The sequence below is a fragment of the Diplotaxodon limnothrissa genome, linkage group LG17, assembly GCF_057381915.1.
Source record: "Diplotaxodon limnothrissa isolate DT_005_m linkage group LG17, D_limnothrissa_male_GT1.1, whole genome shotgun sequence".
Classification (NCBI taxonomy): Eukaryota; Metazoa; Chordata; class Actinopteri; order Cichliformes; family Cichlidae; genus Diplotaxodon; species Diplotaxodon limnothrissa.
This window is the reverse complement of record NC_140612.1, coordinates 26,726,335-26,745,363: the sequence shown is the minus strand read 5'-3', so window position 1 is coordinate 26,745,363 and position 19,029 is coordinate 26,726,335. Positions and strand designations below refer to the sequence as shown.

The 19,029-nt window shown below is 41.2% G+C and overlaps 1 protein-coding gene across 1 annotated transcript; it reads right to left on the bottom strand.

Annotated features, from left to right (window-relative positions):
* Positions 1 to 3,304: 3,304 nt before the first annotated feature.
* On the bottom strand, positions 3,305 to 18,154 carry gnai1 (guanine nucleotide binding protein (G protein), alpha inhibiting activity polypeptide 1). The gene is made up of 9 exons (XM_085376071.1): positions 17,707 to 18,154; positions 11,724 to 11,766; positions 9,728 to 9,869; positions 9,252 to 9,409; positions 7,536 to 7,664; positions 6,132 to 6,261; positions 5,775 to 5,928; positions 4,945 to 5,166; positions 3,305 to 4,499 (listed from the first exon to the last, which is right to left on the bottom strand). The coding sequence occupies exons 1-8, from the start codon at positions 17,822 to 17,824 to the stop codon at positions 4,976 to 4,978; spliced, it is 1,065 nt and encodes a 354-aa protein (XP_085232197.1). The 5' UTR covers positions 17,825 to 18,154; the 3' UTR covers positions 3,305 to 4,499; positions 4,945 to 4,975.
* Positions 18,155 to 19,029: the final 875 nt, after the last annotated feature.

Sequence of the window (19,029 nt, the reverse complement as noted above, 5' to 3'; positions counted from 1 at the left end):
TTAGATATTTTCTCTCATGGAGAGATTAAGAAAGACCACTGTGGTCCCTTATAAAACCCCAGCACACACGGTTCACCTCCCTTTGCCCTTGGCCATGCTGAGGATCGTTGAATATGATCCGAGCCCTGCAGCAACATCGGAAAAGACAAAGATGGACGTTCCATAAATGCTGGCAACTTTGGACATCCATGTGGCCTATTTCCTCCTGCCTGAGTCACCAGGCTGTGGCCCCATCTGCCTCATGCCACTCCAAAAGAGTGCAATTGACAGCAGCAATTCATGAAACCCATTGCTAGCGATAGAGACAGAGGCAGCATGTACAAGTCAAGGCGACTGGACAACAAACAAACAAAAAAAAAACCAGTAGCTATTGGACATAACTCAAGTTATGTTAAGTCTGCTGCCGTTAAGTTTTCTGCTTAGAGGCCCTCTGGCTTCTTCTTTAGTTGATAATTCTTCAAAAGGAGATGAGTGGTGTATATTATGGGATTAGGAAATCAGGGTGCCAGGTTACTACCTCCTTCTATATCAGCAAACCTTCCTAACCTGAAAGCCAAGGGGTCACATTTAACAGAACATTAAGGCAATTTTGTAAATTACAGTCATCTTAAATTATACTTAGAAACAAGCATTATCCAGGGTATGGTCATTGACTAACTACTGAAGTCCTTAGCTAGTGAACGGTTTCACAGTCAAATCTACCATAGCCACTGTGGTTTGCTGACTATAAATTTAAAGCCTCAAGTTTTGGTCAGTGCCATCTTTGTCTTTTAAATGTCTTGACAGAGAGCTGGATCTGACTGGGAAACCAAGATCACTTCCTGCTAACACAGTAGAGACTTGTCAGTCATGTAATTCAGCCATTCAGATCATAAATACATAAGTAGCCATACTTATGTTTGTATTCAGAAGAGTCATTCCAAAGAACTTTGACGGTTTAAGGCCTCACATTTTAGACCTAGAAGCTACCTTCATGTTTAATACACAGTCTATGCTTCACAGCCTGCCATGGTGGCTAAAAAAAAAGCCATAATGTAAATTAGATACAAATTAGGCAAGAGAAAATTGCATACAGCCACGAATGTGTCGAGACAGTCCTACAGCTGCTTTACATTCCAGTCAACACCAAAGTCAATAGGCAAATGAGATCAAAGTGACCATGTATATAATAGCAAATACACGCCAACCTGTTTCACGTAGTAACATCTGGGCATGATCAATTTTTATTCAAAGAAGCCTTACCTTTAGATTCTACTGCAGTAGCGCAGCATTCAATGCCAAAGAGCAAAACAAATGTGCTAGACGGAGGCTGTTTGTATCAGGCATTATAAGGAAAGCACAGAATATATATGTGCACATAGTTTGTGTCCCGAGCTTACCATTCATAAAAATTCCAACTGCCAGTCAGACTACAGAAATAGTGAAGTACCAAGAATGAATGCCTGAGCAAATACTGAGAAAATCATCTAAGCAAGGAGTTGCTGCAATTTAGATACATTATGAATAAAAGCACTTTTACATATAAGGTTTATCTGGTCAGAAAACACAAAAAAATCATTTTAGGTTTTTGTCCTTGAGTGTGATGTCTAAGGTTGGGGTCAGAAGATTGCATACAGTGATCGTGGGCATGACTGTTTTGGTATTTATTTTTTGAAACAATTTCTTTGAACTCTTTATCTTCTAGTAAGTGGTGCTGGTGGTTCTACAGTGTTATATAACTTCACAAGACAAAGGCCTATAATTTTCTCATAAATGATCATAATTGACTACAACTGGTGGATTCTCTTTTTCAGTATAAACAGGGTTTGTATGACAACTGATCAATACAATCAAGAAAGTTCAAGAAACGTCAGGTTCTTCCCACATGGTGGAAGGTCTCTTAAAGCAATCTTTTTTGCGCCACGGACCAGTTTATGCCCAACAATATTTTCACGGACCGGCCTTTAAGGTGTCGCGGAAAAATACAACAAAATAAAACTAGTACCGGTACCGAAAAAAAGAAGATTTATTCATAACACACGTGAAAAGACCCAGGAAAACAGAGTTAAAGATAAAAACGATAACAAAATAACGCTGAAAACCGATAAAAACCCTGAAAACCATACATTTCACACCTGAGCCTCAACTCTCGCGGCCCGGTACCAAACGACTCATGGACCGGTACTGGTCCGAGGCCCGGGGGTTGGGGACCACTGTCTTAAAGCCATTTCTAAACAGCAAGTTCCAAGATGATCATTTCCAACAACTGCACAATAATACGAGTTATTTGGCTACAGACCACTTTTATTCCAGACCACTTTGCCAAGGTCTGAAATAAAACCCAAATGGTTCCCCTAAGATTAGAAGAAATTAGGATGTTCAGGAGTAACCCAGGAACCACCAAGGTTCAAACCTGCAATTCATTCCTGGAACACCAGGGGCAGGGATAGCTCAGTAGGTAAAGTGGTCGCCCCATGATCGGAAGGTCGGCGGTTCGAATCCACTTAACGGCTACCCTGAGGTACCCCTGAGCAAGGTACCGTCCCTACACACTGCTCCCCGGGCGCCTGCTTAGTGGGCTGCCCACTGCTTCACTGAGTGAATGGGTCAAATGCAGAGAAAAACAAGTAATTTCCCCATGGGGATCAATAAAGTATCCATTATTATTAATACATCACTGTCCACAATAAAGTTTTCGATCTTTATGGACTGAGTTTGCTGACTAAGGAAAAAGTCCCTGTTCCAAAACAGACACCCTAAAGCTTCAATGAAATTTGCCGCTGCACATATGGGTCAAGCCAAATGCCTTCAGGAGTAAACCTGAGGCTTTCAAACCCAAGTACCACCTGTCAAGCATGGTGGTGGTAGTATCATCCCAAACAGATCCAAACTCTTTTTGGAATGGGAAGCATCTGAAATGACCTTCCTGAAGACCCAACAACCGTACTGAAAGAAAGCTCTGTGGCAAGAAACAAATCAATTTAAATTAACTCCACCAATTCTGCCAAGAGTGGTCAACATCCGGCCAAGTGTGTGGTTGAGTTGCAAATTGCTAAGGGACTAAATTTGAGCCTATATGTATACATTTGATTGTTTTTTTACAGTAATTAAAGATGTATGCTGTTTGATCATGTAAAAAGCCCCAACTTACCATGACGTTCGTGCCCATGAATGTATGTAACCTTTGGTAGACTAGAAAAAAAGATGTTTTTAAATCATTTTAGTAACCCTGTAAACTTTAGTCATCAGGGAAAAAAAAAAAAAAGAAAAGCCCCCAGATGTCAAAGAAAGTCATTATATACGATACAGCAGCCACATTGTTTGTAAATGGTTTTTATTAGCAAAATAAGGGAGATGAGTCTACAAAGATTCTCCTTCCACGGAGAACATACATACACTGACAGTTGTGGCAGTTTCTTTATATGAACAGATCCAGGATGACATTTTACATCACTCTCTTGCCAAAGTATTGCTGATCTATGATAACAGACCAGGCTTCCTTGACCATCACAGTTTCCAGGATCCTCAAGCAGTGTCTCTACTCTCAAAAATCATCATTAGCCAGGATCCAAGAACAGCGCCTGAATTTTAAAACATTTCAGACCTCATCCTCACCTTCATAATCTATTCTGAGATTTAGTTTCTCTTCTCAACACCAAATTCTCCATAAGCCCCCCCCCCCAAAAAAAATACATTAAAATATACAGTAAAATGTGCCTACTCTGGTCTTAGTACTTAAAACACTTAAGCATATTATAAGCTCAGTGCCTCAGCTAACCATTTTTTGAATGTTTGGGAAGAATGGATATTTTACAGATAGTTTAAAAACCAGGACCCCATATTTGTGGGGTAAATGTAACAATATAGATCGCAGTATTGTACTGTGTGATTGGCTGACGAGGCCTTCCATTGTCAGGGTGGGTGGGAATTAGGGGACCGTGGAGGCTACATGTTGGTCACAATGGAGACCCATGTACCTTATAAACTAGAGGTAAATCCTCCTGAAAGCTCAGTGGTGTGCACACAGAAGATAGCAGAGACACTAACATATGAAAACAGTTTACCTCTTAATGACTAGAACAATTCAGCAGGCAAAAGAACAAGCATTTGTACTACGACCGCAGTAAAAGGCATGCGAAGGCACAAGTACCAACAAACTGGACTCAAAGGTTGCACCCCTTTTCTTCCCTTTTGGTTGCGGGGAAGGGAGAAAAGAAGCATTTCCATCAACAGTGAAGTTTCATTTTCCAGAGACAGTGGCAGAAGGAACAGCAAAAAAAAAAAAAAAAGATCTTTCTCAAAAACAGAAAAACAAAAAAGATGAAAAGAATTTTGCAGTGACGCCTTTACAATGATACAAACATCCTACACAAATGTAACGCTAGTTCCAAAGGTTCCAAGACGAAAAACATAAATAAAGCTGTTAAAAGTGGCATATAGTACAGCACTGGTCCGTGACTGATTTTCCCCATTCTTCTCATCTTCCCCACTAAAGATGCACAATAAGCTGGCTCCACTGCCTGAGGACACAAGGGGAGAAATAAAGAAACATGAAAGACGAGTAGATGGAGGAGGGGTGGTGGTTTAAGGAGAGGCTTTGCAGACCTCGACCTTGCCGCTATCGTTTCACATGCATCTAAATTAAGCAGAAAATGAATTCAAGCCTTTGAAAATAAGACGGCACAAATTTGCACACATCATTGATTAAATGATGGATTATTTTCCTTCTTTATGCTCTGAATACTTATATTCTGGAAACAAAAATACACACACACACACACACACACACATATATTTATATAAAAGTAAGTTTTTAATCATCATGGAAAGATGTAGATATTCAAATAAGGCTCCAGTGGTTTACTCAACTCCCACTCCATCCTGGTGAGCACATAAGCAGTTGTATTCCTTATATGTGCCCTCATCCATGACACACGTGTGCGCCACATGTGAGGGCTTACTTACCAATAATAATAATAAAAAAAGGTTGTCATCTTCAGAAGAGTCCACAGTCTTTCAGGTTGTTCTTGATAATGACGTCAGTAACAGCGTCAAAGACAAACTGCACGTTCTTGGTATCTGTGGCGCAGGTGAAGTGGGTGTAAATCTCCTTTGTGTCCTTCCTCTTGTTCAGGTCCTCAAACTGACACTGGATGTAGGCAGCTGCTTCCTCGTACGTGTTGGAGCCTGAGAAAGACGAGGAGGTGGAAGTGAAGTAGCCTGGGAAGTTACCATGTAAGGAAGGGACAGGGAAAGCGTAATTTTTGTACGGCGCTAGGAAATGAATAGCATGGCTGGGCTTTATCCTGCTAAGTGTGCTTCCTTTGTATGAAAAAAAGAAGAAGAAATAAATGGCTAAATTGTTATGCCAAATGCTGGTATGGCCCTACATCATGATCAGGACATCCCTAATGGCTATAATGCTTTGATAATCCACTAATTAGGATGCATTTGAATTATTGTGTATAAAAAGCAGAGATTGAAAAGAAAATTCGGCAGGTTTATGTAGACGAACATGCTGGGTTGAAGCAATAATTTGAGAAGGTTACTGGTGGTGGCCAACAAGTAGTCTGGCACATAGATGCTACACAAAAACAACATTTGGGTTAAGACTGATTACTGAGATTCAAAGATCGAGTGGTGGGCAGGTTATCTCTTAGCTATAACTTTGTATTTAGCAGGAAAGTAAACAGTTTTAAAATCTGCCGTAAGACTTTGTTTTATAACAACACCAACTGAGGGTATCCTGAGCACAATGTGAATCGATGAAAAAGGCTTTTTACTGCCAGACTCACCAGCGTATTCTGGGTAGCAGATGGTAAGAGGGCTCTTCTTGATTTTCTCTTCAAACAGGTCCTTCTTATTGAGGAAGAGGATAATGGAGGTGTCTGTGAACCACTTGTTGTTGCAGATGCTGTCAAACAGCTTCATGCTCTCGTGCATTCGGTTCTGAGGAGAAAAAGGAAAGTGACGATGGGTCTTTGTGCTTCGCTCAGTGATCCACGAAGATGTCACGAGTGGAACCGATCCTTCGCTTCTACTTCTATGACCATTGTGATTATAATACGCAAAGACAAAGTTCCTGCTGTGTGTGAACATAGAGTGCCTGCTATTATGTCATGTTCCATGAGTCACACAGCTGAACCACTCACCATCTCTTCATCCTCAGCCAGCACCAAGTCATAATCACTGAGAGCCACGCAGAAGATGATGGCCGTCACACCCTCAAAGCAGTGGATCCACTTCTTCCTCTCAGACCGCTGACCTCCTACATCAAACATTCTGGGTTGAAGACAGGAGTGGGATCGTGTGAGCATGTTCCTCAGCATGACAGCTTACATTAGAGATAGTGCTTGTGAAATCCAGAGGTTTACAAAAAAAAAAAAAATGACTACTATGGCGAGTAGTGATAAAAGTACAGAAAACAAATGACTTTGTGGTTATAAATGAAAGATGAACTTTAAAAACATTACTACAGAAAACACTGAGGCATACAACAAGTATAAACACAAAGAGAGATTGAGAATAACCAAACCAGGCAACTCGTACTAGTTTCCTTTTCATGCAATATTACAGTGAATTACACATTCAACTTGCTAACTAAGCTAGCTTCATGAGACTAGTGTTATTTAACTCCACAGACATACCCTTATGGTAACATCTGGCTGACAAAACAAAACAAAAATAAAAAAACAAAAAGACAGCTAAAGCCAAAATGCCAAGCTTGAGCCAGATGTGATGGTGGCTACTTCCATCTTTCATATACAGGCTATCAGAAAAGCACTTTTCTGGTTTTACTTGAGAGGGCAATGTAGGTACTTCAATTCGTGAACAGGACTATGATTTTCAATTAAGGCTCATCACAGATATCACTTTATATCTACAGTTTTTTCCACATTTTTAAGAAAATCAATCTGAGCATACATTACGTGAGACACCCTTGTGCACCGATGTACAAAAACACACAGCTGTAGTGCAATAAGAAATACCAAGGGAACCATTCAAGGCCTCATTTAGCTTCTGTAATAGCTCCTACTGGTGTATAAAACTGCACAAGTCCCATCTGGAAATACTTTAGTTTTAAAGATGGAACAGGAGGCGGGCTTTTGAAAGGAAATTAAACCATACTTGGTGTTCAGATTAAATTGGAAGCAAATTCAACCAGATGAGTACCTAAACTAAATAAATACTTTGTTCTTGAGAAAACCTGTAAACTCCCGCATTACATAAAGCAATATCTACTTTGGCTTTTGTAAGTGAAGTGTGCTTTTATGGAGCTAATTACAGCGATGTGACGCTGAATTGGCTAAAAACATTCCTGGTATCATGACATCACCAAACCTCCTGCGCTCACTTCCTGTCTGTGTACATTAAAAGAGGGTGACAACTGAGTCATCGCTGATGTGCGCAACACCTTCGCAGACTGTGTCACAACTTACAGCTGTGAATGCATAAAGGGAATTTCTTTTGGAGTGAATGAGTCAGTAACAGGAAGGAAAACTAATTAAGACATCTTGTAAAACACTCTGAGCCAGTTGTTACAACAAAATTCTCACTTGAAGTGCAGGTCCTTAAATGTGAAGTGCGTCTCAACAATGCCCGTGGTTTTCACTCGGGTCCTCAGGACATCCTGCTGAGTTGGGATGTAGGTGGCCTGGGATATCCTGTCCAAATCGTTCAAGTAGCTGAGAGAAGGACATAAAGAAAAGGACATGAGGAGGGGAGGGTTGGAGAAAATGGATCAAGGTCACCTGTCTCTGCTCCCAGTGCAGGGAGGTGAAAACCAGGTTAGATTCTATATTCTGGTCATAAAACTAGTCATTTTATGTACACATTTCAATACAGCCCTGTTTTACACATTTGAATTCAGTTTTTCAGTAGAGACAAAACAACAACAACAAAAAAAGAGGAAGCTAGTGACAGTATAGAGCATTTGCCATTGTGTCTAAATTTAACAGTGGTTTTGTGGTTAGAGCTGTTGCCTCACAGCAAACAGGACCTTGGTTTTAATCTAAGTCCTGCTCTTTATTAGTGGGGAGTGTACATTGTTTTCGCTGGTTGCGGGGTTCCCTTCTATGTGCTTTGATCCCTCCTACAGTCCTAACAACTTGCAGCTGAATTGGAAACTCCCTACGTGTGAGTGCGATTGTCTCTGTGCATTAGCCCTGTAATAAACCAGCCATCTGTCCAGGGTGCTGTCCCACATTTTGTCAAATAAAGTACCTGCTGGGATAGACTCTCATTACCTTGTATGGGAATAGCTGTGTACTGAAAATAGAAGGGTGGAATTCTATTTATTCTTTATCACTTCGAGTAGGTTTTTGCTTTCTCGACAAAATTCTTGGACATCAGTGCAAACAAAAACAACATTCTCTGCCGACTGTAGTGCTGCAACACATGTATGAAGATAGAACATTTTGCAAACAGAGTAGAAATATTTTTAATCTTTTAAAATATGCAATACCGTTAAGTATATTAGACAAACTAAACACACTTTGGATGCATTACGTTTTAAGTTGATACCTCAAGGTTACTGGTGATAATTTAAAAGGAAGGAGGGGGGATTAGTAACCTGTAGTTGTTAGCAGAAGCAAAGTAATCTCAATTTCATGCAGACAAGCCTGCTGTTTGTCCTGCAGGATATTATGTGGAGTGAAAAAAAAATAATTTAGAAAAGCCCCTGGACAGCAGGATAAGCGGAACTAATTAGAAAATGGACAACTGCTGCAATATAACTGCTGATGTTTGCTCTATAGAAGCAAAACAAGGTAGATGGCTTTCCAACCCTGAAAAATAATAAAAGGAAAAAAAAAAAGCTGCCTTGTGATAGAATTTGTTGAAGTGCCAGGGGCAATATATGCTAGGTTCCAACTAGTAAAGACATGTTCAGCTACAGAAATTTCTTTTTTTTTTTTTACTGAGTTTTTAAAATCTTTAAGCATGTGCTAAATGTTCCTGTGCTGAAGGAGAAGGTCAAAGATTAAATAGTCTTTGCAGCCATCGCTCTTCAGGCACGGTAGAGGAAAGTAAATATTGACAGATTAAAAGTCCAGACACATCAGCCATACAAGTAGCTCTCTGAGTATGGTTGAAGGTTGGGGCAGCGTGTGTCTGGCTTCTGTGTTTACAGTGGAAACGCGCTCATTTTGGGCTCCTGGTCATCGGACGTGAAAGACTTTGTCATCGCCCGTCTTTTCTGCCGATGACTCACGGCTGTGGTGAACCCGGCGATTATTAACGTGGTTGCTTATGTGTTGGACTGCGTGACTCACTATGCTGCCGAGTCGTTGAGCTGATATTCGCGGGAGCGGCTGAAGCAGGCTTGAACACCTCTGTCCTTCCAGAGTCGCTTGATGACACCGGCCAGCTCAGCTGTCATGAAGCCTTCCTCTGCTGAGCCCGCCAGCACAAACAGTTGCCGTGCATCATCCTGAGAGAGGAGTCGGGGTGGTGTCAATATCATAAATCAGCCATCTCAGTCATTACACCACCATTGTGATTCACATGAGCTATCAAGCTAAAACACCAGTCACATTTTAAATACATCGCAGGGAAAGCTACAAATTAAAAGACCCAAATAAATGACCCTACTATTTTTATAATGTTATGTTGAAGGGCGTGTAAGCAGACTATTGTTCCTATTGACAGTGATCACTTAATGTAACTACCTGCTTGTTTCCCCAACACCACAAATTTACTTTGGGTTTCTACTCTAAACAGACCAAATTACAATCTTCTCTCTACTCACAGCTCTTGCTGGGTCACCGAAGTCGATCTTGAGGCGCCCCATGGCTCTGATGATGGCGATTATGGACTGGATAGTGTTGCTGTAGACCACAGCCTTGTACTGCTTGCATTCCTCTTCTGAGTAGCCTGCCTCATGGATGATCCTGTAGAGAAGGGGGGGGGGGGGGGGGGGGGGGGGGGGTACTGGTTAGCAGTGGGCCTAACCAATTCTTCCTGCTGAATGATGTACAATTTTTTTTAATCATTTTTAGAAATCCTTCTTCCTCTTTAGCTCAAATTTAGTATCGCTTAAAAAAAAAATCCCCATCTGCACAAATACTGCCTGGCCACAGTGGCCCTGAACTCTTTGCTCCTCATTTCTGGCTGCAGGAATTATTATCCAGGGAAAAGAAGCTTTTATTCACCCTCTTATAGTTGCACTCAGTGTTGGTTACTAGACAAAAGCATCAGCTGAATTCATGCTACGTAAAAATAATATCTTGAAGTTCTTTCAGTTTATTTCGCACAAAAATTCTGAATAGAGCTTTGGTTTTGCTGCTCAGAAGGAAAGGCTTTATGCCATACTTCTGGCAGTCTGCAAAGCCACCTAAAAGCCCCAAACCAACAATGCGTCAGTCAGTCTTTCGGCAAATTCCATCTTCCTTACACCATCGCTGGCTTTCAGCCCTGAGTCCATCTTTTGCTCCTGAAGATGGGAGCTCTTTTAATGTTGGTTAACTTAAAGTGCCCATTTTCACTGAAACACGTCACCCACTGGAATCAGGTGGCTCCAGTGTTTTGGTCTGTTTTTGAAGTGCTTAAAAACATGATAGTGCAGATGTAAGCCACAAGCAGAAAGATTAATCTGCCTTTTATTTTCTTAAATATCATTTTATTATTATCATCATTTTGTCTATAAAATAATAGAAAATCGTTAAAAATGATAATCGTCATTTCCTAAAGCATTTTTTTGGTTTTGCAGATTAACCCACCAAACCCTCACAAATTGGAGCTGAACCTCGAACAAAACCCAGAGAAGAATGGTGGTTGCTGAACCATGAAAAATACAAACCAATGGTATTACAGCATTGACGTCTAAGCACAGAAAAGGTTCATAACATCCTTAACTGCGTGATGGTGGTCACATCTACTCATTATAGTTTAGATATTATATTCTGACTGTATCGTTAGCATGATCTTTGTTAAAGAGTGCAGGTCGGGGGAGACAGAGACGCCGATCACATTGGGACTGACTGAAACTGACGCTGGCTTCAAAATAACTGCCTGGTTGCATTACAAAGAATGCTTCAGTGGCAAGACTTGCTCCTAGAAGGCTTTAATTTAACTAATCAAATGACTAAAGAGCCTTCAGCCAGTTATTTGAACTGTTCCAGCTTTACTTATCAGATGATGTAATTATTCATTTTGTCTTTTAACTGAATTTCTTTAGACCAGCTACAAACACACAATTCAGCTCTATTAACACTACACTAAACATAATGTAAACACTTTCCTTAAATCACTGTTTAAATCTGTCTGGGGACTGAATGATGATCTCTTGCTTGTCAATAACAAATAAAGTAATATTACAGTAGGACAGGTGCTGTAAAAAAAAACAAAAAAAAACAAACAAAAAACCCAAAAAAACTGTACAAATATATTGTGCTTCTGAGATGTGGATGGCTGGTGATTGACGATGCAGCCATAAACATTTATCAAAAATGTATTTCATATGCAGGACATTCGCACGCACGCACTGATGTATGCTGCTGTGTTGTTTCCATGACCATTATGCATGACACCTGTTTGTACTGCAACTTGCAGGGCGTATTACCACCCATAGAGACTATGATGGGTGTTTGACACTGTTTAGCTGAGGAAAATGAATACTCTTCCAGTGTGTAATCTAGTGTGGTGTCAGTTGTGCATCTCATCAGAGAAGCCAGTGGAAGAAGAAAAAATAGAAGCGAGAATGGAGTTCATTTTGCTCGTTCAGTACAGGAGAGAAATGTACTCACTTCATCTGCTTGACAATTGTGCTTTTCCCTGATTCGCCAGCACCTGGAAAAGACAAAACATAAATAAATAAATACAAAAGTGGACTTTACTTGAATATATCTGAAACCAACCCTTATATTAACCAGCCCACGAAAGTCTATGCCTTTACACGAGGATTCAGTGCGACCAAACAGCATGACGGGAAACCGTGAAAACGCAATCTGATACACGATCACGTCAACCAAAGGACAACTCCTAAACAACACTGTGATTGTATGAGTGCGCTTTGAGGTCTGTGCATGACTTTAGCGTTTAGGTTAAAGATTCTCTCTCAGCTCCGGGCAGTTACAGCCTCTAATACCCTGATTCTTAAATCCCCAAAAATGGGACTGAATCTGTTGCTCTGTAAGCTGAATGCTCGCCTGGGATTTCTATCAGCATTTTGTTCACTTGGTATGAAGGCCGTGGGCGCATAACTAATGATAAGGAATTATTGACAGCAGCAGTGAGGTGCCTTTTCAGGATGGCAAGACACTAGGCGCTGACCACTAATCAGATTGACGTCAGTTTCCTTGATTGATGAGACAATACTAGTGGTGGAGTAGCGGGTGCTCATGAAGAGAATGCAACCGTCGGCATGGCTTTTGTGGATCTCGAAAACCTCACAGTGTCACGATGACTCCTCTCGTTATTTCTGAGCCACAGTCACCTGAAGAGACCATGTGGCTCTGTGTGGGTCACATGTGGGTTTTGACTGCAAGTCCACTACCTATAACACATCCTTCTGCTCCCTTTCCTCTACCACACCAGTCCAGTGGGTGCGCCCTTTTACTGATATTTCTCTTTCACCGATAAAAGCCCATATGCGATATCTTTACAAACCACATTCATTAGACTTGCGTGCTCTAATGGGTATTACCATAAACTACATCAGAACTGCTAATGCACAATCAATGTCCTCATATTACATATATATAGTGAAGCAATTGGCCACTTCTTGTTGACGTAACACTCCTCTGCCAGTAGGGAAGGTGTTCCTAACCACTAAAGCGTGGCCATTCCCCCAAGTAAACACCCACAGCTCCTCTCTGTCAGCCCTAGAAACAGAATAAGAGGAAGTGGAATCATATCATGAAATCTACCACTATCTTTTACCTCGTGATGGAGTCAGCAGGGACAACATGGTGTGCTCTTGCATAATAAATCACCCACTTAATCTAGTTCCACTTTCTTTGTGATTGCAAAAACAAAACGACGAAGAAGAAGAAGCAGAAGAAGAAGAAAAAAGGGACATATTGCATTTTTTAGTGCCACTTCTTGTCCAGCCTGCCTTATGCAGTAAGACAGCATTATTTATAAAAACAAAATAAATACGTGTGTGTGTGTGTGTATATATATATATATATATATATATATATATATATATATATATATATATATATATATATATATATATACATACACACACATATACACACACACACACACTTACTGCAGTATACACAGCTTGTGACTGCATTCCTGCGAACTTTCCTTCAGTAACAGCTGCATGCTGGCAGAGCACTGGCACTTCACCTTCAGTATAATTGGACGAAATTCACCTGAGGACACATTATTTTAATTACGTGTCACCACTCGGGTGCTGGAGCGCCCCTGAGGGGGTTGACGGTGCAGTGGCAGCTCCCCGTGCTCCGAGGCCAAAACACTCGGCTGTGTGAAGCCCTGCAGGACTTGCGCACAGACGGTGCAACCGCTGTTGCCTGAGCATGGCTTGCTGGTGAGCTGGCACAGTTGCACCCCTCGGCCTGCCCAAGACCCATTTTGACAATGTCGCTGGGAGTACTTTCCTACAGAAAGGTTGCACTAAGCATGAAATAGTTCAGAGCTGAGAAGAATCAGTTAATTAAAATCAGCAATTACTGATCATTCGGGATTAAGAATGACCATATTTCGGTACCCTTTTAGAGGGATTCCTTCATATTCAAGACGACAAATTATCAGTGACTCTTGAGCGAACTGTTGCTTAAATTCAGTGCAAATCACGAGAAGAACTTTCTTTATTATTACACCAAAGAAAGTTTAAAAAAGACATCTATGAAACATAAGCCACGTGTTTATACAAGTGAATTGACCCTGGTGTCTCAACAGCGACATAATCAGGGTGTGGCTTTCGTCAAAGTCTCACTATTTGAGGAACATAGAGAGAAAGTCGAACCGACTCGCTCTCTCCTTCACTCACACACACAGACCTTTAAGGGTTACTTTAGAACCACGGGCCTGACCTATCGCTCTTCATGCAGAGTCATGTTACACGCCCACAGCTTTGATACACCCACCCTAAAACAGCTAGAGTCAGAACCACTGGAGCAGCTGGTTTCTGTTTCTAGTGGTTCAAACTATTTTAGGAAAATTCGAGCAAACCCTTGCAGTGAAAATTGTGGTTTTCTTCCCCCCCTCTCTACTTCTTCCACTGAGAACAGAGCCGTTTCTATCTACTGACCGCAAACACATCTTCCCTCCTGGACCCTAGTTGGTCCTTTCCTCAAGTAGGGAGATGGGGAGGATATTTTAGAAGAATGTGATTAAAACGGCTGCCGTGGCCGGGCTGTCTCATTTATAGATTAACCATATGTTGCTGATAAATGTTGTGGAGAATGAGTAATGCGATACATGCAAACCAAAATTGCAGTTAGTAAAAATTCTCTTCATTCGTGCTGGCTTTGGGCTCGGATCGATGGCATGAAGATAAATTTGTGTGGGTCATGGGGTTTAAGCAGTTCAGGGGCTCAAGGAGAGCTTATGAAGTTTGGCACAATGTGCTAAACACATTAGTGATGCCACATTAGCAGCAGGAGCCCAACACCACGGAACCCTTCCCTCTTTTAGTTTTCCACTCTTATTCAGCTGCACGCATGCTTCTTCCTCTTTTACATTCTCCCAGTCTCCTATAGTCATTTTCTCTTTATGATTTAATGTTCCTCTCACTCACTATCCAATTCCTCTTTTCCGCCCCCCTCCCCTCCTTCTCCCCCTTTCGGGGATTTAAGTATGAGTCACTTGTGAAGGATTCCAGGAGCCTCGGAGAGGTGCTACCCGCCGCGGGAAACGACCACGCTAAATCACAGAGATCGATCTGCCAAAAAAGAAAAATCGACAACTAAAAGATTGCTTACCACACGCACGCTGGCACAGACTGACCCATTCGATGTCTAATGTGCTTACAGCAATAAAAGAGTTATTTAACTACTTTGTCATCTCTGTTTACTGTGAGATGGGGGCCATCTTCAAGCCATCTTGCAAAACTGGTTTTATAATTAGTAAAAGAACAAAAATACGGGGGGAAAAAATGAAAGAGAGACCGATGACACGAGTCAGAAAAAGCCCGAGGTTTATTAATAAAATCTTCCCACAGTTGCGCGACAGCTATAGAACGAGTAATTAGGCTGAGGAGATTGTAATCTATTTTAGCATGTAGATATGAATAGTAGGATAATTGGGTCCTGGAGATGATGGAAATAAAATGAGAGCCATATTAAGACTAGAGCTAAATGAAAAATATGTTTCGCAGAAAAGACCACATTTCCTCACTCTGCGAGAGACACCTGAGCCTGCCAGCTGGTTTGGACTTGACGCCCTACAAAGATTCAAATCATTTTTTTCATGCAAATTGAGTTTTGCTTTTTTACGTCAAGGCAATTATTCTTTGCTGCTGACAGGGAGAGACCATGAGCCTGTAATTAACATTTAGGACAGCGCTTGAAAACCAGGTGGTCATCACACCAAATTGTGGCCAAACTGTGGCCACCTGTTGTATACAAATATCTCGACACCGGGTTGAGGTCACCACCACAAGCTGCACAAAAGATTTAATGTTCTTTGAGTGCATCCAGAGGTATACAACAGCATCCCTGAATACACTGTTGACAGGGTGTGTTTAGAGAAAAGTATACTCATGAGTGGCTTGCAAATCACCAGCCTCAAGTCTACTCAGTGACTGTTTTTCTGCAAAGTAAACAATTCAAAAGCCCGACACGGGTCCCCGTGCTTCACCGCACCGCAGCTTTTTTCATTTTTAATGCTCTCGTCATTAGCACTGTTCTCGTCTTACAGGTCCTCTTTTTCTTTTCTCCTGGCATCTCAAACTCTGTGTGTGTGTGTGTGTGTGTGTGTCACTTCAGGCAGGAACCTGAAGAGGCCGAGCGGGTTACCTGGCTACCACACTGAATGGATCAAACACAGATGACAGGTGATGGAGCCAAAGCAGCCACGAGTGGCGCCACGCGACCTATTCTATCAGAAACTGAGAAGTGCAAAAGTAGTGCCACATGTTTTTGTGTATGATACATGTTTAAAAAAATTAAAAAAAAAACTAAACTAAAACTAATATTCTTCCCTACAGCGACATAGCAGAAACTTGACCTTACTTGCTTGCTTTTACTCAGCAAGCCCCATCTGGCCTCCAAACACCGAAGGAATGCAACTGATCTGTAATGGGAAAATATGCACCTACTTGTACAAACAAAACCATACCCTAGTAAAAGCCAATTGTGTCCCATCAAGTTTTACACACACACACACACACACACACACACACACACAGTTATCTTCATTCAAAAATTAAAAGTAATGGTAGAAAATCTGCTTCTGAATTGTGTGTGCCTTCTGTTAGGTATTTGCCTGCTACTGGCATTTCCCTCAGACTTTGTGTCCTGCTAACCCACATACCACATGTGTGCATGTCAACACTTCCCAAAGTGAGCCACCTAAAAAGGGTTGATGGAAAAGTTTTTCACCTGTGGTCTTTGTTTACAAGCAAAACAGTGCTTCCCCACATCTCAGCAACACTTTTAATCTACACACACGTCTAGCTACTAAATGGAAACCGTTCACATAATGGTACACGCAGGGTTGTCAGATGGAGCTAGGAAATGACAAAACACATGAAATAAACGCAACAAATCATAATTATGAAGTGTAATAGTTATCAGTGGGTGTGCTGTGCCATTTAAATTACATCTCTGAGGTCAGTGGCAATTTAACACAGCAACAGCATATACTAGGTGGATTCGGGTACACAAATGAAGATCAATCAAAAATGATCACTGCAAAGAAGTGGCATGAGGCCACTATATCTACATCAGCATCTAACTTCATACAACTTCGGTTGTAAGTTGATCGGTTACAGCTTTGTTTAAATGAGTTCTGCTAATGTTTATGTGGCTTCTAACTGAATCAGCCTTTATTCTGGCCTCTTGATTACTGTAATTTTCTGCATTTGTTGCACAAGCTGTGTGCCTATTGCTTGCAACACGCCTGCTTACGTCTTCAGATGAGAACAAGGAAACAGTGTTATAAAATAGGAAACAATAGGAATTTAACCTATAACGTCCTGAAACGAATTAAGTAAAAAAAAAACAAAAAAAAAAACAAAAAAAAAAAAAAACAGTTTTCAGTCACTGACTCAGGCCTGGGCCCCTAATGAGCCAAAGGCCTATTTTCACTGCACTGAACCGGACCAGACGAGAGGAAATGTGCCATTGTTGAAAGGATTTAGTCAATAAATTCTCCACGGAGACGGGCTGAAAGAATTAACGCCAACAGCTGGCAAAACAAAGAAAGAAAAATCTGCCATGCATGTGTAACCAAACTACAAAACTAACCCCTTAAAAAGCCAAATAAACGCAAAATGACATATCACTGGTATTTCGGCCACACTGGTGTCGTTTTTCCTTTTAAAAGGACAGGTTGTGTTACAAGTGAGAAGATTGGACGCTTAACTGTAGCTAGCAAGGAGGAGGGGTGTAAGCTAGCGATGCGGAAACTCAGCAACACTTCACAACTAATGTAATCTAACACAACCCCAACACTGACCATTAACCAGGGTGGTTAACGTGGGTTTCACAGCAGGGTGTGTTCCCAACCGTATCCTTTGAACTAGCAGTTCTGCGGGCGAACACACAGCGAAGTTCGTTCACCGCCCCCCTCCACCCCAATCTTCCTTACCGAGCAGCAGAAGCTTGACCTCCCTGGCTGCCTTCTCCCCGTCGTCCCGCAGATTTCTGTCGATCATTTTACTGCGCTCCACCGCAGCCTTGTCCTCGGTACTCAGTGTGCATCCCATCCTCGACTGTGTCCTTTAGACCCAGCTGGTGTCAAAGAATGTCTAAAATATCATATATACCCACATTAATTGGTTAATGCTGCCTTCACCCCGTACACACGCCCTTTTTTTAAATGACTGGCAATCGAGCTCTTCAGGGGGAAAGGGAAAGCGATTCGACTTTTCTTTAAAAAAAAACAAACAGCAACAACTCAGTTTTTCTTCACCCGACTGAAATGTCCTCAGGTTGAAATCCGAGGGAAAGCTATTTCGACAGCGAAACAATTCCTTGCTGATGTCTCTCCCACCCGTTCGCCTCCATTCGTTGCAGCGCTTAGTACTGTGTGTGCAGTTGCGGGTGGTGCGCGCTGTACTGTGTTCCGAAAGCAGCAACGGAATCAACACTTCCGGCTTAATTTTCCACAATAAAAGAAACACCTTTAAACTGCATACAAAATCCCTTAAAATAAGCTTTATGCTATACTTTTACATATTCCGTGCATCGAAAATCAATCATTATATATTTTTACAAGATTTTCTTTCTTTTAATCATTTCATTATTATTTTCTTTTAGCAAGAATAAATGTCAAGCGATTCGTATGAAACTTTTATTTTGAAGGCAATCACCGTCAACTGGAAATGTGATCAATTGAAAAGCATTCCCATAGCACACCCATAGCTTACAACTGCTTGCCCAAATAATTTTATTTTTTTCTAACTTAAAACTATTATTTTGATTAACAGTATACAACATTTTTATTTCACCATATGTGAAAAATATAATTTTTTTTAAATAACCATGACATGTTTACAGTACTATGCAGTGTTTCACTTTAGTTCAATATTTCACCACATCTGCTTAGACTTATTGCAACTGGTTAGGCTACATAACAAGCATGTATTGCTCCCATGGGAACTACACCTCTTACCATAGCAGTCCCATCCCCCACCCATTCACAGCCGGTCACAACCATTGTTTGTGGCTTAAATAATTTAGCCTGGCAGACAAAGTCTGAGCATTCAAAGTAAGCAATGCACTTTTGTGCACACATTCCTGCGGAGCAAACGTCATTTCGTTGCCTTTCTGTACAACTTTTATTTACAAATGTGACTTTTTACGAGTACATGCAAATATACAACACTGACCTTTCTATTTTAGTCCTGTTTAATGTGGAGATTGGTTATGCAGCTCATCTCCTGCATACAGTTTGCTAGTAGATTTTAGG

What these genes read in the sequence shown, in the direction of transcription:
- gnai1 (XM_085376071.1), bottom strand. Translation starts at nt 17,824, where the DNA reads ATGGGATGCACACTGAGTACCGAGGACAAGGCTGCGGTGGAGCGCAGT. An exon ending in CTCAACGACTCGGCAGCATA is followed by an intron (nt 7,665 to 9,251) that starts GTGAGTCACGCA and finishes TCCTTCTCTCAG; the next exon opens with CTACTTGAACGATTTGGACA. An exon ending in TTTAAGGACCTGCACTTCAA is followed by an intron (nt 6,262 to 7,535) that starts GTGAGAATTTTG and finishes TCTTCAACCCAG; the next exon opens with AATGTTTGATGTAGGAGGTC.